The sequence below is a fragment of the Anser cygnoides genome, chromosome 9 (assembly GCF_040182565.1).
Source record: "Anser cygnoides isolate HZ-2024a breed goose chromosome 9, Taihu_goose_T2T_genome, whole genome shotgun sequence".
NCBI lineage: Eukaryota > Metazoa > Chordata > Aves > Anseriformes > Anatidae > Anser > Anser cygnoides.
The window spans coordinates 23,103,622-23,129,866 of NC_089881.1; the positions used below are offsets into that span (position 1 = coordinate 23,103,622).

The 26,245-nt window shown below is 37.0% G+C and overlaps 1 protein-coding gene across 21 annotated transcripts; it reads left to right on the forward strand.

The window, feature by feature from the left end:
- The first annotated feature begins 766 nt into the window (after window positions 1–766).
- ZBBX (zinc finger B-box domain containing) lies at window positions 767–24,954 on the forward strand. 21 transcript variants are annotated; one of them, XM_067002387.1, is made up of 21 exons: window positions 846–1,344; window positions 2,233–2,361; window positions 2,800–2,891; window positions 4,010–4,092; window positions 4,616–4,729; window positions 6,458–6,551; window positions 8,823–8,871; window positions 9,011–9,120; window positions 13,449–13,616; window positions 14,067–14,241; window positions 15,438–15,558; window positions 16,052–16,182; window positions 16,404–16,507; window positions 16,818–16,924; window positions 17,903–18,072; window positions 18,637–18,884; window positions 19,652–19,811; window positions 20,342–20,497; window positions 22,210–22,446; window positions 24,025–24,163; window positions 24,742–24,954. In XM_067002387.1, the coding sequence occupies exons 4-21, from the start codon at window positions 4,025–4,027 to the stop codon at window positions 24,815–24,817; spliced, it is 2,427 nt and encodes an 808-aa protein (XP_066858488.1). In that variant the 5' UTR covers window positions 846–1,344; window positions 2,233–2,361; window positions 2,800–2,891; window positions 4,010–4,024; the 3' UTR covers window positions 24,818–24,954. The 21 variants fall into 21 exon arrangements, with proteins under 21 accessions (XP_066858486.1, XP_066858495.1, XP_066858498.1 ...); XM_067002390.1 differs by having other exon boundaries at window positions 2,803–2,891; XM_067002379.1 differs by having other exon boundaries at window positions 847–1,344; window positions 4,005–4,092.
- The last annotated feature ends 1,291 nt before the right edge of the window (window positions 24,955–26,245 follow it).

A 26,245-nucleotide genomic window follows, 5' to 3' on the forward strand; every position in this document is an offset into this window, starting at 1 on the left:
TTCCAGTGCTGCCAAGCTTTTTAGGGTACCTAAAGTTATCACTTCTGCTTGGAGGAAGGTAGTTAATACAAATATCACCTCATTCAGTGGTGTAAAAAACACCTGCCACATATTGTTGTTTCTACTGAATAGAAACCTCTGCACTTCTTGTAGGGAAAAAATGTGAAGAAAGTACGTCCTGAAAACTTGAAAAGTCAGAGGATAGAAGTGCTGTAAAAGTATTATTGTGGTGCAGTGTTCTTGCTGGGCCTTGCTTTTGGCTCCTGGGCCTGGTGTCTGCTGTGGGTGCCAACACCGGCACTGGGTTTACTTGATATGAGAGGACTCTGAGGGCCAAATTTAAGTCCACATGTATGGGAAACTGAGAGGCCCAGACATCTAGGTTGGAAATGAGGAGACATTTCTTCTCAGAAAGAGCAGTCAGGCATTGGAACAGGTTGCCCAGGGAGATGGTGGAGTCACCGTCCCTGGGGGTATTCAGTGAAAGGTTGGATGTGGTGCTTGGGGACATGGTTTAGTGGGTGACATTGGTAATAGGGTGATGGTTGGACCAGCTGATCTTGGAGGTCTTTTCCAACCTTAATCATTCTATGATTCTATGATCTGTGTCACAAGGGCTGGGCGCTGCTCTTCAGCGGCTGGGGCTTCCAGCTCTGGAGCCCCCCCACAGAAATATCAGCAGGGCTGGATGGCGCAGGCTGCGGATGGGTGGCTGACAAATAGGGGAGCTCACAGCGCTGGCCCTGCGTGTGACTTTATTTAAAACCCAACGGGTCCCCGTCGGTAATGGCAGACGACCAGAGCCCCACATCCCTTCCCCAGCCCCTGATAAGGGGCGGGCACCTTCCCCTCAGCGCGGCCCTGCCTGCCCCCCCCTGCAGGCAGTAGGCTCTCCCCGCAGTCCCCTTCAGCCCCAGCGCCGAATGGACTCTCCTCCTCCGCGCGTCCCGCTGCCGGGGCAACGGCGACGGGGCCGGGACCAGGCCGGGCCGGGCCGGGCCGGGCGGGCCGCCGGGGGTCGGTGGGGCGGGAGCTGGGGGCCGGGGAGCCCAGCCCGTGTCGAGGCAGGGCCCGGTGCCCTGGCCGTGGCTGTTTGCTCCTGCTTTCCTTCGGGCTTCGGGGGGTGGGACGACAAACAAACCCCAGAGCCACCGGTAGCGAAATAAACGAGCAAAGAAAGAAGGCCGCTGTTTTGGTAGGAGGTTTGGTAACAGCCTCGCCTGGCAGAGCCTCCGGTCTGGTCAAGGCAAGTGCTGCCCTCGATCCCCTCGTTCACCCGTGCTGTCCCCGCTCAGCAAGGACCCCACAGGGCCCTTCCTGGGGCTCTGTGACACCGATGAGAAGGTGGTTATCATGAAATGTCCTCGTGCTTTTTTTTTTTTTTTGAGAAGACTGCATGGAGAGACTGTTCTGTTAGCATGGTCTGTATTTGGAATTAGAATAAAGTTGAAATCTTAGTTCTTTGTTTAAACGGTGAAGATATACCAGAGGAGGTATTCGTTTCTCAGGTGTTCGCTTCTCAGTCCCTGTGACATCTTTCCAATGTGTGATAACATTAACTTCAAAGGGGTGGCTGACAAGTGATGCTAGACAAAATCTTGGTTACATTAAGAATTCTTCAAAATAAATGAAGAATAGTGAAGTTTGAATTATTGGTAAGTGGCCAGGGCTCAGTCTAGCATGAAATCCATGTTCATGATAATTAGATGCAAGTTATTACATATACTGTATATGTGTAAACTCCTAATGGATTTTATGGGTTTATTGATAGGAGAAAGCTGTAGGAATTTCGTCAGCTCTAGTAAAACTCACGTACTTTGAAATAAACTACAGTAATCTTTAGCTGTTTTAAGTTATAAAGCTATCACTTGATTAGGAAGAAATTTGAGCTAAGCTGAGATACAGGGTAGATGGTGTTTGTGTTCATTTAGCTTTGCGGACTTAAACTTCATTTAGCAGAAGCACCAGTTTTTGCTTTCTTCAGTTGCAGTGCATATCAATTAGCAGCACTGAGGAATCTGCTAGAACGATGAAATTTGAGTACTGGAGTGTGTAGGAGAGCAGGCAGAAAGGATGTGGATATTTACTGCTTGATTTATCTGCATTGATGAGTTGCTTTACTCTCTGCCTCGCTAAAAAATGTGTTAGAAAGGGAAGGGATCCATAGGCAGACAACAACCTCTCAGAAAAAGGGAACTCTCATCTGTTTTTGAATTACAACTTCGTTTGCAGGTACTGGATTGGTTTATGAGGAGTTACGGTTTGGGTTTTCCACAAAAGTACTTGCTTTCTGTGGAGTTCGCTGGCAGTCCTCACAGCCCATTGCATGGGTACTTAAGGATGTCCTACAAGCTTAAGGGGGTGCGTGTTTCCCCAAATGGTGCATGTTTAACTTTCAGACTCTTACACTGAGACCATAACATTCAATGTTTAACAGCTGTTCTCATGAACATTAGGGTTGCGTTTGCTATTACAATTGACTAATATTTAATAATGGTTAAATGAGTTCATGTATTTTCTTGGAACAATTCAGGTTTATGATCACCTGCTGTCTGTCCGTAACACCTGTTATCAATAACTTCATGCTTTTATATCCACCCAGTATTACTAGGTTCTTGAAACTTTGTGGATTGTTTTCTGTCTGACACTATTAAAACTTTAAAGTTACGTCTTTAAATGTTCTTACAGTGCAACATGTTAAAGTTTATGGAAATAATGCTCGTGACATGAGTTAACTACTTTCCCTCGTTGAGCTTGTTAAGCTGGCCCCAGTAATTTACCTCCATTTTTATTTTTCAGTAGTCTTCAGGCTACATCAAAACCAGAGCGTTATCCTGCCTGTCTAGATGCACTAGTCTCGCTAGCACACTGGAAGAACCTTCTGTTCTAAGGTAACAGAATCTCATTTTATCTCATAGTATGATAAAAGAATAATTGTTTTGAAATGACGGGGAAGAAGGAAGCGCTTGCTTTTTCCAGCACAGTAAGAAACATATTTTGTGTGCATATCTGACATTTCTGTCAGGGCTGAAATATCAGTGTTTAGGTTCCACCAGATGTTTTCAACCTATGTTATATTGATGTGCATTTTGCTTCATGAATGGGGGTATCGTGTGCGTGGCCGCTAATGGCCATTTTCAGGTTTAGGTGTGAACATACTGCTGAACTTTTGCTCTTGAGCTCAGTTATACATTTGATGTATTTCAAATACTAAGCTTCTCCACTCTTCATTTAAGTCTTGCTTTCAGCTGGAATCTGTTAGCCAACCGTTGAAGAACAGTTTCCAAATGGCCTGTCTGCTGAAAGTCTCTGGACTTTGGCACTGTGCTTGAAATTGAGTGTTGGCGTGTTTCTTCCAGCAGCCTACCTAGCCTCTACTAGTTATACTGCAAACATTCTAGTGCAGGGAGGGTATGGATATTAAGTTTTGTTTTGGACTCTTTGCTGTATAGATTTGCTCGTTGGAAGAGTATTTTACAACCTTGGGGGAAAAAATATCTTTAAAACATCACTGTCTTGAAATTTTGAGAGTAGGTAATAACTCTGTCTGCTCTGCAAGTTATTATGCCATTTTGAATCAATTTGTATAGGACTGAAGACATTTGTCATTCCAAATCAGATGAGATAGTTTTGTAGCCATTGTTACTATTTTCTCCTTCTCTGTGCTTTCTATGAGTCTGGTTCAAGAAACCTGAAATTTGTTTAATACTAAGCTGCTTTCTTTGAACTTTAGGGAATTGCCCAAAAGAAACAGACAAGTAAATATTTTCCCTGGTACCATAAATGTAATAAAAAGTTTTTCTTTAAGTTAGATTTAATCTAGAGTTGGTTTAGGTTTTTATTGACATTTCATATAAACCACTTCTACTCTTTGTTTCTCTCTTTCTGTGTATTAATACTTCTTGGCTTTGTAACAAATTTCTACCATTTTAATTTCAATCAAATTCCCATTTCAACAGGTTGCTAACTGTAGATCATTCAAATTTTCTCTTTCTCTCTCTCAGAATAGATTGTACTGGGAATCATGAACAGCAATGGTTTTGTAATACTCCCAGGTTCAAAAAGTGGAACCTCAGTGAGATTAAAAGCAAAGTAAGTGCATTTTATCTGAATATGGTAGAGAGAGTGTTTCAGCATTTTCAATACGTTTTAATGAAGCATTAAGTAGAAGAACTTATTTGTGTAAGAGCACAAAGAATTATCATTAAAACATAAATTTGATCATGCAGTCTTTACAAACTTCACTTACATGTTTCACTTCTGGCATTTTCCCTGTGCTTTTACACTTGAGCCTTTCTTTCTTTTTTTATGGCTGTGTTGTGAAGGCATGCAACTTGGCAGAAGCTCAGCTTGCCTGTCAAATAGGATGACTGTGCCATTGAACTGTAGAGGTCCTAGCTAGATGAGGAGCAAACCCCATCTGTGATGAGGTATTCTTGGGTGCAGGGGGTTTGCACCGGACCTGCAGTTCATTTTCCACAACTGTTTTTGGTCAGAAGGATGGCCTGCCTTTAATGACAAATTTTGCTTTGTCTTGCTGCTTTAAACTCTTTCAGCTATCTTAGTGTCTTTCACATAATTTCTGTTGCATATTTGATCATTTTAACTCTTCTAGAACTGTTCGAGAATTGCGGTTGGAGAAGGTGCAGTTAGAAATGGAGAATAAAGAGATGGAGAAGAAATTACGGCAACTGCAATCCAACATGAGCAGAGAAAAAGAAGAGAGAAAGTAGGTGAAGTTTCTGTTTAAAAAAAATGGAATCCAATGAGATGCTTCCTTTGCATCTCCCCCATGGCCCAGACAGGATCTTTTGCAAAGTGTAGAATTCACAATGGTATTCAGTCTCCTCTCTCCAATCTTTCTTCTCAGTAATAAACTTGCTATCCTATGGCTTTCTTATTTTTAAACTCCCATGTGAAGCTTTGATTTTTTAGAATTAAATTAACGAATTCCCAACAGGGATATTCCTTCAGAGGCAGAGATCCCTTTTCCTCATTTATTCTCTTTTCTTCTTTTTTCCATGTCCCATTGGATTTGTCAACTTAGTTTTAAAGGAGGAGACAAGAAGTAGTTGCTCTTGCACTATTCCTGTCTTTTGACATTTCTGGAGAGGATCCTGTTCTTAGTATTGCTTTAATCCTGTTTTGCATGCATCCGTGTAGCTTCTTGGAAAGCTGTTTTCTGTGTGATGGAAAACATGGCTCAGAAAGTAAGCATAATGTAATGGTGCAAGTGCTAGGGTGGAAGTTCTAAGTGTTGGCCGTGTTACTGGCGCACTCTAAATGTTAGCGAATCTCTGCAACAGCTGCTTCTGCTGCTTTGTATTTCTTCCTGATGTATTTTGACCCTGGAGACACACCTACGGTTGCACAGTGCCTTGGATACCTTAGTGCCTTAGTCTTGGTAACGCTAAGGACTTGCTTTTGGCAGCTCTGTTAGCTTTTAACCGAGCTGTTGAGGCAATGTTTTCCAGATAGTGCGTGGCGTTGTTTTTCCCCATATTGTTCTCCTGGCCTTGTACCTGCAAACCCTGATGGTGTTGTTACGGTGAGTTCAAATGATAGGACTCATTGGCATTTGCACCACAGCTGGGAAGATTGTTCCTTTTTCCTCCAATAAGTTTGCCTTCTTTTTTTGTATGCTGTATTATTATTATTATTTTACAGGAAACCAAACACAGTGCAAAACAAGGTAGATAATAGTCATTTAAATACCTGCAAAATAGTATGCAGTAGTGTATCTGCATAGAAGCTTAAAAACCCATGAATGTGCAGAACCTGCGCTCAACTAGCGTACTACAGCGCAAATAGCATTGTAAATGGGAATGATGAAAAGTATATAGTAGTAGGAAAAAGCAGGCTGAAAATAATCAGTCCTTTTTCATCTCCCTTTTAAAATACATATAAATATATGTATATTTATATGTAATATATTCCCAAAGTAACCTTCACTACCTTCACTATTAGAGTTGGTGGCTGCCATCAACTATGGAGTCTGCTAATAAATCTCTGTGTGAGTGAACCTGTTCTAACATCCTTTATGCAAGTGTGCTAAAGCTGAAAAATACCATCTGATCTCCCTTAGTCTAAATTCTTCCCCACTGTCTTCCGTGTTAGTCATAGTAGTTAATATCTAAACTGACATTCCCTGAAATCTGTATTTTAGGTGTGTATGCATGGCTTGTTAAAAGATGTTGCGTTGTAGCTGTGCTGGAAGAATGCCCTAGGGTAGATTGGGATAATGAAGACTTATCTAAAATGCACTTCTGTTACATGTTTATTCATCAGTTAAAATTCAGTGGAAGGGAGGGGCTTGTGTTATGGGTAATTGGTGACTGTATAAACCAGTGGTTTTCGTGATGCTCTGTTCTTATTTAAAATCCCAAAAGAAAATGTATATGCTTCTCTTGTTTCCAGAAGACATGATGAGTAAACACTTTCTTGCCTTGGTTCATAGGAAATCAAGCGCTTATCACTGGAAAACTGGACAGGCAGGACCAATGACCATCCAAGCCCGAGTTTTGTCACAAAGCAAAGAAAAAAATAATAAGGTAATAAGCTATCAGTATATTTGCAGATAAAGCTATTTTAAACGAAAGAAGATTTAGAAAATTCATGCTACAAAATATGGTAATTTTAAATACTGTAAAAACAAAAGATTGAGCAATTCTGAGTAGAATTTGTAGCTGTTTATTTTTCCATGCCAATCTTATGTTTCCCTTTGAGCTGGAGGAACATCAAGTTCTGTTTGGTGATCTGTTGTTTTTTAATTGTAATAGATACTGAATTGGTAGAAGTAATGATTATTTACTGTTGTAAGAGTTTAATTTGGTACTGGTGGAAGTCATTGGGAGCCTGTCTTTCAAATTAATTAGGCCTTGTCTAGTGTCTGTTATGAATCTGTAATAAAAGACTCCATGTAAAGTTTTGAGCACAAATTTATGATCTTCACAGATATTAACTCTGAGAAAGGCACCCCACATTTAAAAATACTACAGGTACATTTTTTTCTTTTCCTCAGCCGCTGTGTAAAGTAGTACCATCATATGAATGGCGTAGTGGAATGCGGTTCATTCTCTGTTTTTTTTTTTTTTTTTTTCACTTCTGTATGTCCTAAGATCTTAAGATGCTTCTGCATTTCTTCCTTCTCAGTAAGTACAGAAGGAGAACACAACTTGTCATATGGTCCATAGTACATGGGAGGATTCCTACATTTGTCCCTTGAGGACTGATGCTAATGGGTCAAGTGCTGGCTAACCAGATCTTTGATGCATTCTTTTTAACAAGGGCCAACCAAGACTGGATGTTTTGAAATGTGGATTAAATTTGTCTATGGAGTCTTATGCTATGAGATCCTCGCTCGGCCCTGAAGAGAGGGATGCAGAACTTTTCTAGGCAGCCATTGAAAGCCGTTTGCTTTTTTATATGTACAAAATAGGGTATTTCCTTATTTCTTTTTTAAAATGACTAGGGCAATTTTGCAGAAACTCTCCAAACATATTAAGCATAAAGTAGATGTGTCTTAAGAAACTTGAGCTGAAAGTGGTTAAAGTTGGTCAAATTTATAAGCAGCCTTTCAGACAGTGTTATCACTTCAAACTGCAATAACCTAGTCTCAATATTTCCTTCTGTGGTGAAATAAAATCATCACTTTAATAGCTTAGGCTTTTGTCTTTGAAGCTTTATACATCCTGGAAGCAAGCATTAGGTATATCCATGATCAAACAATGTTCATGAATGCTGTTAAAATGCCAATTATGATAACAGAACTGATGGTTTTTACTCATTCCCTGAATTAGTGTGAAAAATCTGTAGGAGATTTCCAATCCAAACTACTTCAATATAGAGATACTTCCTATTTCCTTTAGCAGACATTGATGTGTCTGAAGAGGCACAAATAGGTCTGAATGGGACATAAAAAGAGAGCTTTATGATTTTTTTTCTGGAAGCTATGCTATGTATGTTGTGGTGAAATGGGAGCTGTTAATTAAGAGAGACCATTCAAAACTGGCTGAAATGAAGCTTGTGTAAGTCTAAAAAGAAAAGCAGACAATGACAACTTCAGACTAAGCCATCACAGTTGCTATTTGAAGTCTTTTGAAGCAGCAGCAGTTTGGTGTGAAGGTCTTTTTCAGCCAACGCACTCAATTTCAATAAAATTGCCTACTTGCCTCTGAGTAGAAGAGAGAGGATCGGAATGAAAGGGGTTTCTTTAACCCATCTCTTTCTCCTTCCACTTCTCTGAGACAAGTAGCTTAGAGCTGTTACTACTTCAAAGACTTCAGATTTCAGCTGTGTTGGCAAAGGAGAAGAGGCAAAATTTTCAAAATTAAAGTGCCTGCAGATTCACGAGGGGGTGGGGGTAGAGGGGTGAGGGCACAATGTGGACTCTCTGGAGGAAAAAAACAAGGAAAGAAAATGTTGAAAATGATCAGTTACTGGGGTGCAAGATCCTGGAAGGGTGATGAGGGGAAGCAGAATGAAAACAATCTAATTGCTCCCTTCTGGCCCCCAAGATCTATAGGTAGGTGTATGTGCAGATGGCTGGACAGATTTTCAGTCTGTGCAGATGACTTCACTGGTTGAATTTTGAGGTTAGGTCACTGTGGTTATGAAAGTTCTGCAGGTCTGTACATGTGGAATACACTTGCTATGTACCTAGTAAATAATACATGCCTAGCTATTTTCCTAGAAACAATACATTTTTAGTTTTATAAGTTATATGTGTATTCATTTTCATTAGCACCTTAAGCTTCTTTTTAATATTCATACTCTAATACCTTAATGTTTGTATAAATGTATGTAAATATTTTTTCATATAGGTTTCTTCGGGAAAAGTGAAGTTGCAAATACTGAAAGAACAGATGAAAGGTAAAGGCATCTTTGTTAAATTAAAACTCACAAAATTCAAAATTCTGATAGTGTTTGATTCTGGGAGGTTGCTGCAATTAAATAATAAGGTGGAAATCAGAGATTGGAATCTGTTTTTTTTTTTTTTCCCCTTCTCCAGAGCCAGTGAAAGAACCATTTAAGCATGAAATGTCAAATTCTGTAGCTCATGAAAAATCTGAAGTGAAGGAGCTAGCATGTGGACAATGTGAAACTAAGAGCGCGCTGCTGGTAAGTAAATGGTATAAAAATTACACACTATATTCTGTTGCTACAAAGTATACATAATAGCTGTGTAGGGGTATCCAGATGTACACAGAATATATAGAAAAATGAATTATATTGGATTTTTCTAAGCTGTAAACTGTATGTGGTCTACAGAGACAAGTCAGCTGATGGGGGATTCACTTCCAGGCTCCTTGATGAAAGGACCTGTATATGAAAATACATATGTGTACACCTAAAACACAAGGGCAAGTCTAAATGTTATGTTAGTGTTGTGTGTGCTAGCTTTTTTGTACAATGTGCTTGTAATGTGGTAGTTAATGGAAGTTGTATTAGCTGCCTCCTGCCCTTTTATTAAAAGGAATTATTTTAATGACAGTATTGCCACTTTGAAATTATAATGTCAGGGAACTGGTCTGAACTTTTCAGCAGAAAAGCTAAGGCCAATGCAAGATTTTTATACTTTATTTTTGCCTTTTGTTCAGCTGCTGGGACAAGTAAGTCATTAGAAGGATTCTCTACTTCTCTTTAAAATGGTCCATTGGACCATTTGAGGTGCCAAATTCAACTATTAGACGCACAGCAACTTAAAAAGAAAAATATAGTGAAATGTTTGAGACTATTTTGATCATACTTTATTTAATATAATCTTACCTTGCTGGAATTGAAATTATAATATTTTTTTCCACTTGTTTGTCAAAATATTTTGGTATGTTCTATATGATTATATCCATGTTAATTCTACGATTACTCTTAGTGATAACTACTTAGTGCACGTGAGGTAAAGGAAGGTTTTACATCCTGATCTCATGAATGGCAAAGAAACAGATAAATAACTGTTATCTGTTTTTTAACAGGGCGTTTCTTTAAGTTGTATTTTTATTAATTGGCCCAGCATGTGAATGTAGCTGAAGAAGACTAAGACCACCAACATGTGTTTAAAATAAGCTGTATGGTTGCAGGCAAATAGGGCAAATTGAATACTCTGTGCACACTCTGTAATTTTAAGTACTTTGGTAAGCATCAGGGCAAGTGGTTAATTCTGGCTGCTTTCTGAGTTGGTATTTTCTGGCTATGTTACAGTGGAAATTAGTATTATCAAGTATGAGATGATTTTTATTTAATAGAGTTTGCCTCTTAGCAAGTGCCTAGCCTACAAAATATAAGGTAGCTCTTTACTATTCAATTATTCAATTTCTGAAGTAGTTTGTGGAAATAGAGTAGATCTATTGTTGAATGAGGAAATGAGACTTTCTTTTAAAGAATGTAGTACATCTTTTTTTCTTTTTTTTTTCCCGTGTAGTACATGCTATGATATATTTGAATCACTTATGGCAAATTAAAACAGTTGGAGCTGCTGGTTTTAAAAAGAAAAAGACCTTTTTTTCGCTTCCCTCAGGAAAAAACACGTGTGGATTTTAAATCCCCGTGAAGATCACCGCGCACCAAAGCCACCTGCGTTTTGCTCCCTTGGGTTCTTTGACTGATTCCCTTTCCCCGTTCCCTCCCTCAGCCACGAACTGCGGCCAGGTGTGTGGGGAGCCGCCCGGCTCCGGCTCCGGCTCCGGCTGCCCTCGGGCTCCCTCAGGGGCCGCGGGGCCGGGCCGGGCCGCCAGGGGCCGCTGCGGCTCCACGGTGCTGCCGCCGCCGGGCAGGCACCGGCCCGGCTCGCCCAGACACCGGGCCTGTCTGCCTGACGGTGTTTCTCAGGCAGTGGCTCTTTCACCTCACGAATATTTGAAGTAGTCGCTGGGCTAGAAATCCCCTGCTTCTGGGATGAGTTAAACTAATGCTTGCTTTTCTCTCCTCCCTAAATTCACCTGGAGCTATGCTTCAGAGTGCTCAGCTCCTGATCCCAGAAAGTCTCCTGTGCTACCACTGGCTTTGAAGACAAAGTGGGTGGATAGCGAGGTGGTGTTTTATTCACTAGTAACTGTTGCAGTTAAAAATTGTGATTAGAAAGAATCAAGTTTACTGTGAGAATAAAAGCTAACAAAAATGTTGGTAGAGTCTTGACTGAGTGCAAGTCAATTTAACTCTTTCTGTTGTACCATATGAGGTTTTCACGAAGGCAGATTTTGCTTTTCAATAATGTCACTCGATATGGCGTTCTATTATTCCTCTAAAATTTGATTATTTTCTTCCACTTTCCTAAAGAGATAGTCCTTTCAGTAATGCCGTAAATTATCAAAGTTATTGGTCTGATAAATACATACTGATATATCTTGATATTTGTAATGCATTCTTTTTTAGATGATTTTTTTTAAAGGAAATGCTATTTATCTCATTTTTGGTGGTAAACTGAATTGAGATGTTGGAAGTTTATTTGTGGGGATTAAAGGTCATGCAGCAGTTCAATGGAAGAATACAGGGATTTAAAATGAGAGTCATAGAGTGTTGTGAGCACTTCATCTGTGTGAGGAGAATTTCACCTTAATTGTCTTGTTTTTTTTTTCTCCCCTTTTACTTGTCTACTTCCCTCTTCTTTCCAATCCTACTCTGAAACTAATTAGTAACTGTTTCTATTAATAAAGGGAGCTAACGAAACAATGCAGGAAGTGCAGAGATGCATTTTTTTTTTTTTTGGAATAGAAAACAGTAGCTATAATTCAATTTTTCATAGGGAGAAAGATTATTGCAGTCCAAGTGAGATTCTGCAATTATTAATCTAGAATTTTAGCTGTATGATTGAGGAGTATTGGATGTTTTTAGAGAAATTGCACAGCAGAAAATTTAAAGGCAGTCAGTCTAGTGAGAATCTAGAGTAGTGTTTTCTAAATTTCTTGATGGGTCCCATTGCTGCTGCCTCTCACTCTTTCTTGTCCCCTTCCTACTGCTGCTTTGGGAGTCGATGTATTTGATACCTGTGTTGGTTTGGCATCATACTGGGAGAAAATCAGCATCTCAGTTCAGCTGCTGGGCAGTTTTACATGAGGTCAAAACAAATAAGCTTTGTAAGGATTCTTGAAAATCAGCTTTGCAATTCTTGCAAATTGCAAATTCTAGCTTTTTTTTTTTTTTGAAGCAGTTGAGCAATATGTGAATAAAAATGTCATGTTGTTTAAACAAATAATGCAGGAAGTTAAGTCTTACAAACATTGATCAACTACTATATACCGTGTGCTAGAATACCAAAAAAACCCATACATAATGCAACTGTTCTTTCTCAAGAAGAGTAGTTGCATAAAGCTACATCAATAAAACTATTTCCTTCAAATGTGGCTTTTACTGAATTCTACTGTAGTGCTAAGATTATTTTCTTCATGCGGTGAAAGAGAAATCGACACAATCTTTAGCTATGTGCTTTTGGATGCATGTGCATTAGAAAACAGGATGAGCCAAGGAGAATGGCAATTACAGAGACAAATTTAGCTGTTTCTCCTTTAGTATATGTTTGTCATCGTTATGTGTTTTAGCAACATGTTGGTGAAAAAACACTTGCCATCAATTATGGATGATTATGGACTATCAGAATTAAGGAATATGACAAAACATGCGTGTTCATACAGTAAACATTGAACCTTATTCATCCAGCAGTGCAGTATAAGAAACAGAAGAAGACTGCAAAAGGAAAAAAGAAACAGCTATTTGCAGCAGTTAGTGTCCTGGCATGCTCACTGGTATGTCACAAGTACCATTTAATGCGTAACCAGCAATTGCAAAGTTGCTGGGTCGATTATAGTGTAGAGTAGGTGAAAATGAGAAGATGTGAGTAAATTCTAGTTTTGCAATGACTGCTTGACATCTTTGACTCTTTCAGATTAAACTTTCTGCCTGTACCTCTTCTGCTCATGTGTTTTGGTGGAAAGAATATGTGGCTTGCTCAAGGACTTCATAGACAAATTATCTTCCATTTTGGTCTTTCTCTGTGTAGGGGGCATACAGAAAGGATCGACATAAAATATTATTTGTTCCTGCTTGATAATCATTCAAGAGTCAGTAATCAAATTACATTCGTATTACATTTTAACAGTATTTTTTTTGTTCTACCATAGGTTGCACATCAATGAAGTTCTAGTGGAGTAAAACTATTACTCTTGATCTGTAGCTATTTTTAGTCAGTTATCTAGTTTTTCATAGCTAGGACTTTCCTGGACTTTTAAGTGCGAACTGATATTCCAGCTGGTTTGTCCTGTGTCATACCCAGTGGAGTATTCAGATTATTGACTTTTGTTCACACGTTTGCACTGGGATTATTAAAATAAGTATGTGTTTGCGTCGCCATCATTCTGTTTTCAATATGCAGTTCTCTTGCTGCCTTCTGTTTTGCTGTTTGGTGGAAAGTTGGATTATATTAATATTAAATTAAAGGTTTCATAATGTTCTATTAACAGACAGAAGCCAATATGCATTTTGGAAAATTGGAAGTTGTCCATCACTTCACCAATGAAGTAAATCTGAATGAATCTAAAATTAATCATGAGGAGAAGAAAGTAAACTGCAAACATCAGGTCACTTCAAACAAATTTTCATCTTTGCCAGTGTCAGTAAGCAGTGCTGAGGTAGTACACAGTTCAGAAACAAAAAATAAAAATATTGTTAATGTTTGTGACATCTTAAACAGAGTGGTCTTAGGTTTCTCACATTGTACCAAATGAGGGATCAGGCTATCAGACTTGCTCAGTCTGTTAACCTCTGGGCGTAATATCTGTCCTATACATAGGATGTGGGCTATCTGTGACTATTGCTTTTTGCCTACTAAAAATATTTAAATATATATTTTTGTGTGCTTATACCAACTTTTTTTTTCTTATTTTGCTCTTGATAGAACGTTACAATTCAGACATGAGCAAGATCACTTGAAAACTGAGTAGCTCTGATTACCAGGGCAGCTAAACTGAGGCCAGAAAACATTTCCATAGCTGATAATAAAAATGTTGTTGCTGTTATGTAACTGGGGAGAGGATTGTCATCAGAAGTGCTGTATTAATTATGTTGTGAAACTGATTTAGGAACTCTTCTCGGAATCAGCCTGGACAGGCCTTGACGATCAGGACAAAGGGCTATTACTAAATGGTACATTTAATGAGGAGGAATCTGCAAAGTCTTTTCAGGAAGCTTTGATTCAATGGAGAAATGGTAGTTGTGATCACAGAAAAGAACAGCGTGCTGGCGAGGTCCTATCCGGTATGAATTTTTCTATTTTAATTGCACATTAAAAACATGCGCGGCCATTTTGGTGAGTTAGCAGCTAGTTTAGTTAATGAAGATAGGTGTTCTGTTAGAATAGTAGATGTTTAAGTTTTTTTTTCCTCTGCGTTTTGTTATAAATTATCATCAACCTCTGAAGTTTCTTTTTGTTTTTTGTTTTTTTTTAATAATGTACAGGTTGGTGTTTTATCAGAATTTTTGTAATTAACTGTTACCTTGGCCAGATTGTTCAATCTGCGTCTATACTTTTCCATAGCATTTTTTTCTCATTTAAGAGTTTAATGTGAATGGTAATGCCAAACCATAAAGTCCAAGCTTTTAACTAAGACAAAGAATGTGCATGGCTTGGGACTTTGCATGTTGTATCAAAGTATATTTTCTGTTTACATTCCACAGGCTCCTAATATTTCTTTGTTCGAGTGAAGAGATCCAATCACATCAAGTATGCATGGAAAAATACAAAATAACTTGTCTGATTGGATTTGTGCAATTTGTCTTCATTCTTTGTGACTTTTTGTACAAAAATACACAGTACCGTTGTTCCCAGCTGCCCTGTTTTGGCTTTCTCCGGTTTGTAGTAGTCTTCCTTTATATGCGAAGTTGCAAGGAGTGAGGTTTTACTGGCTACTGCCACTGCTAAATGTATTGTGTAAATATGATCTTTAAGATCTCATGCATCTAGGAAGTAGATTTCTGTGAATTAAAGGCAATCGTATATGTCAAAGGATTTACAGGTGCAATGAGAAATGTGTTATATATCATTAGGTGCAAGGAGTGCTTGCATATGTTGCTGCTTATCTGTAGAATATTTATGTGTGTCTTGAAATTTATTTACTGACCTTTTAGTCATAAAAGGAGAAGCTGGGTAACCTTTAGATATGCAGTCCTATCTAAATCTAAGCAAAGACCGTATTTTCCACAGATTCTGACAGTTTGTGAATTCTTTCCAGCTGAATCCAGGAAATCCAAACAAGTATTCAAATTATTTATGTGACTCAAAACTCCCTGTTTCTTTTTGTCTACTAGAATTATCCTGACACTTTAAATTTTAGAATTATGCAAAGACTCAGCTAGGTATAAGCTACTAATGTGACATTTGTTCAAAAATGATGTATCTAAATAGCAAGTTTATAAATCTGAACTGCTGTTTTTTTTTTTAATAATTCTACTAGAGTCTGTGGGAATTTGTGAGGTACAGACCAATCTGCCTGTTGTGAAAGAACACGTCCAAATTCAATTCAAGGAGGGTGGCCTGAGCTACATGGAGAAACTCTTGCTTAAGAAGTACAGAAGGTATTGTAGAAATTGCTGGTGCTAGTGAAGGTCAGAAACGCTTTATAGCATTAACAAAATTGCATTGAAACACTTTAATATTAGCTATATTACCAAGAGTTAATTAAGGGGTCATAGTACTTGATCTTAAAAAGTAACCATTATAGCCAGAGTTGATGACTTTGTATTTCAGAATTACAGCAGAGGGAGTATTTGGAGAGATTCTCTCTGCTATCAGTTTGTTGTAGAATTTGAAGAGCAATAATGATAGTTGGAAGCCTGTTTTTGCTACAGGAGTTTGAGAAAAAGAAGTATGATCTTCATGATACTCCTGTAAATACGGCAGAGTTACTTTGTTAGTCCCTGAGGTATGAGGTCATTGCACTGAAATTAGGAGTTGCTGCTTTTTAGCAGTGGTAAATACTGATGCGGTAAATAGTGTGGATTTTCTTTAAAAAAGGAAAATAATAAAAAATACTTTTTTTTAAGACTGGTTTCTTTTTTTTTTTTTTAGAACTCCTGTTGATGAAATATCTGGTAGTTGCATTAAAGATTTAAGGCCTATGCAAACACAGACTGTGTCACATCAGGCTGTGACTGGAGGAGGCGAAAAAGGAGATGAAGATGATGTCAATGATTTAACAGGTATATATATATTTTTTTTATTTAAACTAACTATTAAATATTTGGGGGGAGGGATTTTTTTTTTTTTGAGTATGATTTCTGGACAGTTACATACTTAAGCCCTTTCTACCTTAAAAAAAAAAAGTAACAATAACAAAGTAGCAAAATAAAAGGGTTGCCTTTTTATAAGTGTATCATAAGTGAGAAAAAATAAAATGCATCAAATTAATTATATTTCATAGTTGAAGAGGTGAAGAGATACTGGATGTCTGTATTTAGAGAGCAGGTACCCAAAACTGTTCCTGAAAGTGCAGAGCCCACTCTGAAAATTGAATTTCTTGATGATGTAAGTATGTAATAAAGAACTTTATGAATCTTCAGAGTAATCTTAAATGGTTTGTTTAAGTACTGATCTATTAAAAACTTAAATTAACAACAGTTAAATAATTTCTAATTAAAAAAATATAAATATATATATATACTTGGTCCCTTTTACAATAATTTTCTCCTGTTGTGTCCATGGACTCTTAATGTATAGAAATTATACAAAAAAAATCTATACAGTTTTAATCACTTGAGTTCGTATTCCTTTTTGTAATTCTAATCAATTGTAATTATAATCAATTGCTGAATATACTTTTTTTTTTTTAACTTAGTCTTATTGCACAGACTTGGAAGAATCACGTAACTTTTTGGTGACGGAAGCTGGGGCTATAGAAATGAATAACCAAAGAAAAACTGAACCACTTGAAGAGTTTGAAAGGTATGAGAAATATGGAGATTTTTTGGAAGAGAAAAGGAAGTAATCCTAACTTCTGATTTAGTTACATTGCTAAATAACAGGTTTGGTTCTTTGCAGACAATCATACCCCATATGAATGGGGAGAATCCTTGACTGTAAATTGTTTTAAAGCATGGTTAAAATATCTGCTCATCCTCGTCACAAGACACAGTCTTTGCCAGTGTCATGACCCTGTCAGTTAGTACTTTCCCTTCCTTTACATTTCTTCCAAGATACTGTCTGAATGCTTTTTGTTGTCCTTGAAAGTTTTTCTCCTCACCTCCCCCTCCGTATCGTAGAATCACAGACTGATTTGGATTGGAAGGGACTTTAAATCCAGTCCAGTTCCACTCTCCTGCCATGGGCAGGGACACCTTCCTGTAGATCAGACTGCCCAAAGTCCCATCCAGCCTGGCCTTGAACACTTCCAGGGATGGGACATCTACAACTTCTCTGGGCAACCTATTCCAGTGCCTCACCTCCCTCATAGTAAAGAATTGCTTCCTATTATCTGATTTAAATCTACTCTCTTTTAGTTTTCTTGTCATTTGAGTGATCTAATGATGTGATGACTATACTATTAACTGTCTATAACTGGAGATATATCACTTTGAAATGTCTTTATTTTATTTGCTTGATCACTCCAAATGTTAAACCATCTAAGATGTATTCCTTCGTATGTTTGGAATTAAAGGTAGAATTACTCTTCTGTATGCTCTTAACTAAGTAGGAGCAGGGACTACATGCAGGCAAATATGTAACATGTTAGTGTTATGTGCTTTTAAGATACCCATATACCTAATTTTGTAACTCCTGATGAAACTTAGAGCCCTAATATTGACTGTCATTTTAAATGATACGTGTGATTCTTCTGACATGCCAAAATATATTCATGATAAGATGTGCTATATTTTCTTATAATTTACTCTGCTGATCTTTCCTGCTTTGTCTGTTTCAAAGTTGTCCAGCAGTTGCAGGTCAGAACAACACACTGCTAGACCTTTTGCCAGAAGAAACTGTGGGCACGATGAGAAAGTCATCGTGTCTTTTAACTGCCACAGCTGACACTCCATATCTTTTACATCTTCCTCTTGACAGAAATCCTGTTTCTTCCAAAGAAATTTTGCAAGGTAAATTTTGAAAGCTATTTTTACTATGTAAGTTACTACTTGGTCACAGGATAAAAAGTAAAATGGCTATATCTTGTATAAACAAAGCAAAAGAGTATGTAGAATTATTAACTAATAAAATGTGTTTCAAACCATTATTACAATTTTTAAAGAAATATTACAAAATTGCTATTATTGCAGTTTTTGTGTTGACTCTACCTAGACTATAATTCTAACTGTAAAATGTATTATCGTAGAGAAGTTTGAAATATGTTAAGAGTATTATCAAGATCTCTTTTCATGAGCAGTGATGTACAGGAACATGTGCATTAGGTATGGAACAGGTCCTACTACCTGGTAAGTCTGGTCTGTGTATGTTAGCATCAGGATATCAGTCAGGAAGCTGATGAATGTTAACTTTTCTTTTTATTTTGTGCCATAATGAAAGCCATATGAAAATTAAAATGTAAAACTCGAATGGAGGTTTCGTGTTTTAATTTCATAAAATGTAGTAGACTTGCAGATTGTAATTCATAGCAATTTCCATTTAAAAAATAAAGCATAATTTTGTTTCTACTCTGGTAGAAAAAATGGCTGTCTGCAGTGTTCTTGAAAGAAATGCAGAACAAAAGGACATTATTGAACTAAAGACTGCGGGAAGATCACTCAGCTCCTGTAAACTACCTGAGAAGACCTCTGACCCTAGTGAACTAATGAGCAACAATTATCTCTTTGAGATACAATTGCAGAAAAATGATAATGATTCACAAGAACTGGATGGTGGCTGCAACGGCCAGAGTTTGGTTATGCCTGTAATTACAACGTCCTCAGCGGTAAAATGTTATACTTAGCAATTAAAGATATATAAACTGTAGTGTAATCTACTTTCCCAGGTTATCATGAGGAACATTACCCTGTTGCTGAATCAGTTGAGAGACAGTGATAGATGTATAGTTACCACAAAATACTCTACCTCTATTTCCCATTTTCCTCCAGAAAATCCCTCAAAGCAACCAACAGTATAGTTTTCATCAGAGGATTGTTATTGCCTCCCATATTTCATCTGAGGGGATGGAGGCTTTCATACCTTCCGCTTTGTGTTGTCGATCTATTGTTGATACCTTTTTTTTTTTTTAAGGGCTTCTCTGAGAAGATAAGATAGCCCTTCCCATGTTAGTATCAAGGTCAATACACTTACCTAATCTAAAATATTCAGAATGATCTTTCAGTTTAAAAAAAAAAAATGGAAAGAGAAAAACTGTGGAGAAGGTTGGAACATTAGATTTGGAGTCACCGTTAGGAAGTATTGCTTTAGCTGAGGTATGCAAAGATATTCGTTAACAATCAAAGAAGAGCGACTTCTTATGTCCACAGTCAATCAGCAGAAGAACAGACTCAGGCTCTTGCAAAGTTAGCAATGGAAGCTTATAGGATTTGAAAGCATTATATCATGTAAAGCCACCAGCCTTTTGAATATCCGTTACACTAGGCTATCAGAATCATTCCAAGTTTTATAAAATGAGCATTTTATTAATATAAATTTGCCAGGGCAACTTATGAAGCATTTTCGTGTTTCTAATCTGTTCGTGTTTTATTCAAGTTACAGGATGGAGCCAAAAGACAGAAATCTGCTTCTACACAGTATCGGGGACTTGAAGGTTTCTTTGTTGTAGGTGTAAACCCTAAACAAGTAATGCTGGAAGCAAGTTCTTCACTGCGTGCAGACTCTAGCCCTATGAACAGGAGTACCCCATTTCCAGGTACTGACATATGAAATCCTCAAACACAGTACTTATTTACCACTACCACTGTAAGACGCCCCTCACTTTATGTAACTTGGATCCAGCTTACTTTTAGAAGTCACTTTGGAGTAACAATTATGCCACCATAAAAGATGAAATGAATTCGCTACTTTGAGGTAAATCACATTAATTTAGAGCCATACATTTGTATCCTTCTCTGTATCACCTGAAAATTTGGTACCGGTATTTCTGGAAATTTCTGCTCTTTCTTGTGCATGATATAAATCACCAAATGGCATTGTCATGCTATTGCTTTTAATGGTATATGAAACAACATGTGACATGATTGGCGGACATGAGTATTAATGTGATTTAGTATATCACTTGAATTTAAAAATTATTATTGTTATACGCTTGTTTATATTGTGTGCAGAAAACTTGATGCATGACTTTAAATCACAGAAATTAAATGCAGCAAATATCGTAACAGTAAATATGTGTAAACACAAAATCAACAAAGATTTTTCTCTAATACTTCTTAATTTCAGGACATAAGATGTGGGTTGCTGACAGGAGCTTAAGTGAATACGCTGATGACTCTGTAGTTCGAGGTGTCATAGAAAGTCAATTGAATAGATCTTCAAGTGGTCTTGAGACTCAAAATAGAATTTCTCCCCTGATGGTAGTGTGCAGATCATATTCAGGTAAGGTTAATAAATATGAGGCCCTACTTTAATAGGTTATTTTACCTGATACTTATTTTTAAGGATGTTTGTAACCTTGTTTCTTTTAAGCAAAGAATACAGTTTAGTGATCTATTCAGTTTGGGTGCCAGTGCCTGTAAGATGGGAGTTGTAGCACTGGCTCCTTCTCTGTTAGGATTTTAATATTTTTGTATAACAAATATTTTTGGAATCTGCCCATTTTTAATTTGTCTTTTGAATGGCAACAACTGATGAGGAAGAATCTGACAGCACGGAATCTTCAGCTTAATGTTGTTTTCTCTGAAATAATGTAAATCTGTAAAACAGCATGCGACTGTCAGTGCGCAGTATGTGACTCCCCACAATGTACTGCCATTAAGCAGATATGGCTGTGGTCAGGCCTTGTAAGCAAACTGCTGCTTCCCACAGATGAAAACAATTATTTGAAGATTTGGTTTCTTCAGTTGTATTATTTAACAGAAGTCATGCCTATAACTTGTGTTTGATAGAGCTTGCGTATTCCTCTCCATTACATACCACGATGTCTGTTGTGGTCTCCCCCTACTGAATGTGCTGCCAAGTATGCGAAGTTTTACAAAATTTATGATGAAATCATTTGAAAACTTATATTTAGCTGTTCTGTAGGAATTCAAGTTTGTAAAAGAAACCTTTGTACCAAAGACTTAACTGTCAAAAATTCATCAATATTTTGTCTCTATACCAAATATTCAGAAAACATTCCTCACAAAACTCCATTAGGGGATTGACAGTAACACACAACTTAGAGGGGAAAAAAAAAGAGAGGGTGTATCCCCCTGTTTTTGTGTTTAGAGATGTGGAACTGACAGGTGACTTTTTGTTCCATATGCTGAATAAAAACAGAAAAACAAACAACAAACCATTAATATTGCAAGCATTCTGGAGTTTTGGCAGATATTTAAATCACCGTGATGGATTCAGCTGCTAATAGGAAGACATTAACCAATACTTGTATAACATCTTTCTTTTATAAATGTTCTTCACAGTCTTGCATTGCTTTAAATGAGCAGAATATGAACAGTCATGGAAATATCAGTCTGATTTGTTCCAGCTAGAAAGAAATACAGTTTGAGATTTGTCTGTACTGGCTGTTCAAAACTGTTCTTGCCTTTCTTCTGATGATATAAGTCATATTTTCACTCATTAAAACTACTGTTTTATGTAAGCATTGATAATATTACAAAATTAAATGCAATGTCAAACGTGGTTTCTAATACATTGACAACATAACCACCAGTTGCACACAAGGCACACCTGTAACAGCTATCATAACAGAAGTTCTCTTTTTCAGTGACAATCTGCATGTCTAAATCTTTGAGCTTTTAAGAATGTTATTATGAAACATTGTTTTAAATATGAGAGGAAAATTATGCCTCATTTTTTTTTATTTTTTGTGTTTTTTAAAATACCTATTAAAATAATTTAAGAATTTAAAAAGCGATTGGAGTAAAACTTTCTTTTGCAAGATTTCAGCATTTTTTTTTGCTTGATGTTCTGTCCTGTGTGGACTTCTGATCTGCTTATTTACATATATAAATAAAATTAGAAGCTTGCTCTGTGGTGATTGTTTTGCTTTTAGGTGATTTTTATATCTTCATCTATGCATTTGTATTTTGGGTAAAATGACATTTACATAGCAATTTGTTAGAAGTTGTGACTTTGTGTGATTTCAGGGAATGATTCCAAAAGACCTCAGTCGGCAGATATGCTACGCTATAAACTGACTAGAAATTGTCCAAAAAACATTCAGCCGAGACCAAAGAGTTCACCTATGCGTATGTTTAGAGTTGACACTGAGATACCAAAGCACGAGTGCATTGATGTAACTAAGCAAGATGAGGATCATTGGAAATATATTGCTGACCAAGAAGCCCTACTTACTCTGGAAAAAGAATTACAAAGTTATGCAAGTAAGTGGCAATATTGCCTTTTTCCCCCTTTTATGCTTGTAAGTTACATAATGAAAGCAAGTAGCTATTTATTTCTTTATTATTAGACCTAACTGATATTGGGGCAAACGTGTACTAAAGCATTTGACTATGCAAGACTCTGTGATTTAAGATAGCTTCTACTAAATTAAAGGTAGGTTGAAGTATGATCAAACAGAAATAAATCAAACTGTTTCATGCAGCTTTCTTAATTTTTTTTCTACCTTTCTTCAATTTTGTTGGAGAAATCTACAGAATATGATAGGTACTCTTTCAGAGCATGGATTTCTTTTAAATAAGTATCCTTTCCTTTGGTATTTAGCAATGGACACTGTAGGTGGTGGTAGAAGCTGTTTCGATGCGAGGGAAGCTGGAAGGGGAAAAGGTGGGCTGAAAATTTTATAAATCAATCCTGATGAGAACTGCCACTAATAGTGCATTATAGACCTGATCCTATGTCTCATTTTGGATTTGACTCAGCCCCCTTTCCTCTGTCTTTTAAAATGTTTTCTCCTTCCTACAGAAGGGGCAAGGTCAGTGGTTACAGTTAAACAGAATCAGTCAAAAGAGTGAGTTCTGTTGTTATTTGAATAGAGGAAAAAAATGGTTGAGATTTTTCTGTTCCATCTCAATGAGGAGATGATTCAAGTGTCTAAGACACTTTGTGCCATAAGCAGCCTTGAACTACATCTCTTAGGCTGTAACATGGGCCATCCCTCCTTAGTTGCTGTAGTGCTTTTATATTGGCAGCTCCTGGCTTTGAAGCATCTTCAGTAACCAGAACTCATCTGCTTTCCAGAGTGTTCTGTCTTTCAAAATGTTTTTACCTTACGTTTTGCTGTATATTTTTTTTTCACACAGCTCTTTACTCAGTCTTCCAAATACCACATTTCAGGACAGCTGTCCTTCTTTGTTTGCTAAATATTCACCAGACCTATGTTTTTTGGAAGAGTTTCTCATGTTAATACTTGAAGAATGAAGATGCATGCTGAATACATCCAGAGGAACATAGGAAGGAAGTTAATAACTTTTCAGTTATTGTTCCAGTCTTTCTCTGCCTTTTCATTCCACTTTCTTGGAATACCTTTCACTTATTTAGAAGCTTATAGTAGAAACTTACAGCTAGCTGGAAAAATAGTAGTGTAATTGCAAGTGGGTTATATATGAAGCATTGTCTGTGACCCTAGTTGATAATCTTGGGTTGGTGCATGTGCGATATATCTTGTTACTCTGTTTTAGATGCATACTACCATTAGTTAGCTACCTTCGTTACTGTATTTTGAGATTGCATAGGGGCCCTACATACAAGGTTTCGTATTGCACTGGCATAAATATCTTAGAAGCAAACCCTCTCTATTACTTCTGATAATGCAGGAATCTTATAATAAAATGTCCTAACTTATTTGAGGGCTTGTAGTGACATCCTTCACCAGCTACAAGTTTTTCTGACACTTCTAATGTCAAATTTTTATTGATACTGTGAAATTCTTTAAACTTGATAGTATAGATACTGCATTTTTTTTTTTATATTTGTTACTGAAATAATTGAAAATATTTCAGGTTCACAAGAAAAACTTTACAGCTTAACTTCTGAAGATGTAACCTCTTCCAGCAGATGCTTGAAGAAGATATATGGAAATGTTACAGATTTCCATAGAAACTTGGAACTAAAAGACCACAACAGGGATGATATGTCTGGGTAAGTTAAACTCCCCAAATATGTTTTTATGGTACTGTAAGATGCTTAATATGCCAAATATATTGCCAGTACTGAAATAAAGTCTTAACTTTCTGATTTTACTTTGTATCCTGTTTACAAATGTTAACATGACCTATTTTGTATCCTGGTGTTTTAAGTCAGTACTCTCAAATTAAGAGTAAAGTGATATATTTTGTTGTTGAGACCCTAAATTATAAATTTGGGGATTTCTGAAAATTCTGAAAAATAAAGTCACTGATTTTTTTTTTTCTGAAAAGAAGCTCTCTTTCCTAATTTGCCCATCCTAGGATGTGGGATTTCTGTACCTAGGCATAATAGTGACAGTGTTCTTTTCCCTTCTTGTTTAAGAGGTGAAAATATATGTGATAAAAGCTGAGGGGGAAATAATGAATATAGTAGCTTGCAGTTATGTATACTTGCATACTTTTATGAATACAGTAAAAACTATTTTTCTGCCTTTTATTTCTGTGTGTATGAACATACGTCTGTATGGCTTTAGCTAGAGTAGCTTGAAGAATTTGAGCTGCTGATAATCACTATTGTGTATTTCTTTTAAGGGGCTGTGATGAAGGCCAAATGGACGATAAGGAAGAAATTCTGGAGGATAAACGACAGGTTCTTGCATTACAGTGAACATGCAAAGAATGGAATGTAATTTTTATCTTTGCATATCATACAAAATCAAGAAGCAGACAGAGAGGTATCTTGAATGCTGCTGATATTATTTATTAAAGATTATTTTGTAAACCTGTGAATAAAAAAATGTTAAAAATCACTTGGTTTTGACTCTTTTTCCTGGTATGACAAAGTAACAGAGTAATAGAAAACTGAAGTCTTGTACTATTTATTATTCTAGTGTTAAACTTGCTGCATCTTTGTTGTATCAAAAGGTTTTTAGGGTTTTTAGGGTTAGGGTTTAGGGTTTTAGGTTTAGGGTTTTTAGGTAGGCATCAAATGAACTGAACTCCAGAAGTTTTCTATGCCAAAACAAAGTACTATTCCAGTGGAAAACTAAAAAGAACAGTATTTAAAAAATAATGTTAGAGCAGATTTTTGGCTGTCTGATCTGTGTGTTTAGGGGTGGTGGTAGTTCTTTCCACCTTCTCAGATAATTTAAGGTTAATGAAATCGGTATAACTTCAGTAAAAGGTACTTGACTGTTACATGCTGCATTCTGATGTGATACTGTAATGTAAAAAAGGTTTGGTTGTTTTATGCCTGTGTGTGGATTTGGCAGAATGTAAGATTTCTGTCTGATTGTGTTGGGAAATTTTTAAAGCAGGATTAACTAAAAGGTCTGGTCTGACAATTGCTCTCACCTGTTTTTGGATAAATCACTTGACGTGGTTAAAATTAATGGTTAATGTTCACAGAAGCTTTCCTATAGAAATAGAAACTTTACATCCTGGCTTTACATCTTCCATCTACATTTCACTTATCTCATAACTGGTTTATATGTGGAGTTTGCATAAGATGCAATTCGAAGACCAACACTGTACATAGTTTGGACTATATTATTATCTGTTTCATATTTAATGAAAGGATTATGTGTCTACTTCAGTCACTACTCACCACAGCACCAGTGACACAAAATTTCATGTTAGAGGCCTTTTATTAAAGGTCGTGATTTTCATCACTACATTGGTTAATTAACAAAAGTAGGTAGTTCAAAGAAGTTAATTTTGTTTATAGCCTCAACTGTTTAAAGACGTCATTGAGCGCTCATCCTGAAAGCCTTGTGATTTTATGTTCAGGTGGCAAATGACCTGCATTAATGTAACAGTGGAAACATTCCAATATATTATTTGGGTTCTGATAATTAAACACTTGTTTGCATTCTCCTTAATGCCATAGAGCTCTAATGTACTGTGCACTTGTTTTCTGTCCCCCTCGTCAATTATGCACTAGTACCATACAGCGTAAACAATTTTTTTCTACAGGAAGAAGTACTTCAGTATCCCTAGTTCACAAAAATTAGAACTGTTGGGCTGAACAGGCCATTGATTTGACCTCCTGCCTCATTCTCCTCTTTAAGGTGAGGGCTTATTTTTTCACTTTAGT

What these genes read in the sequence shown, in the direction of transcription:
- ZBBX (XM_067002385.1), top strand. Translation starts at nt 4,025, where the DNA reads ATGAACAGCAATGGTTTTGTAATACTCCCAGGTTCAAAAAGTGGAACC. An exon ending in ACTGAAAGAACAGATGAAAG is followed by an intron (nt 8,872 to 9,010) that starts GTAAAGGCATCT and finishes CCCCTTCTCCAG; the next exon opens with AGCCAGTGAAAGAACCATTT. An exon ending in AGAATTACAAAGTTATGCAA is followed by an intron (nt 22,447 to 24,024) that starts GTAAGTGGCAAT and finishes AAAATATTTCAG; the next exon opens with GTTCACAAGAAAAACTTTAC.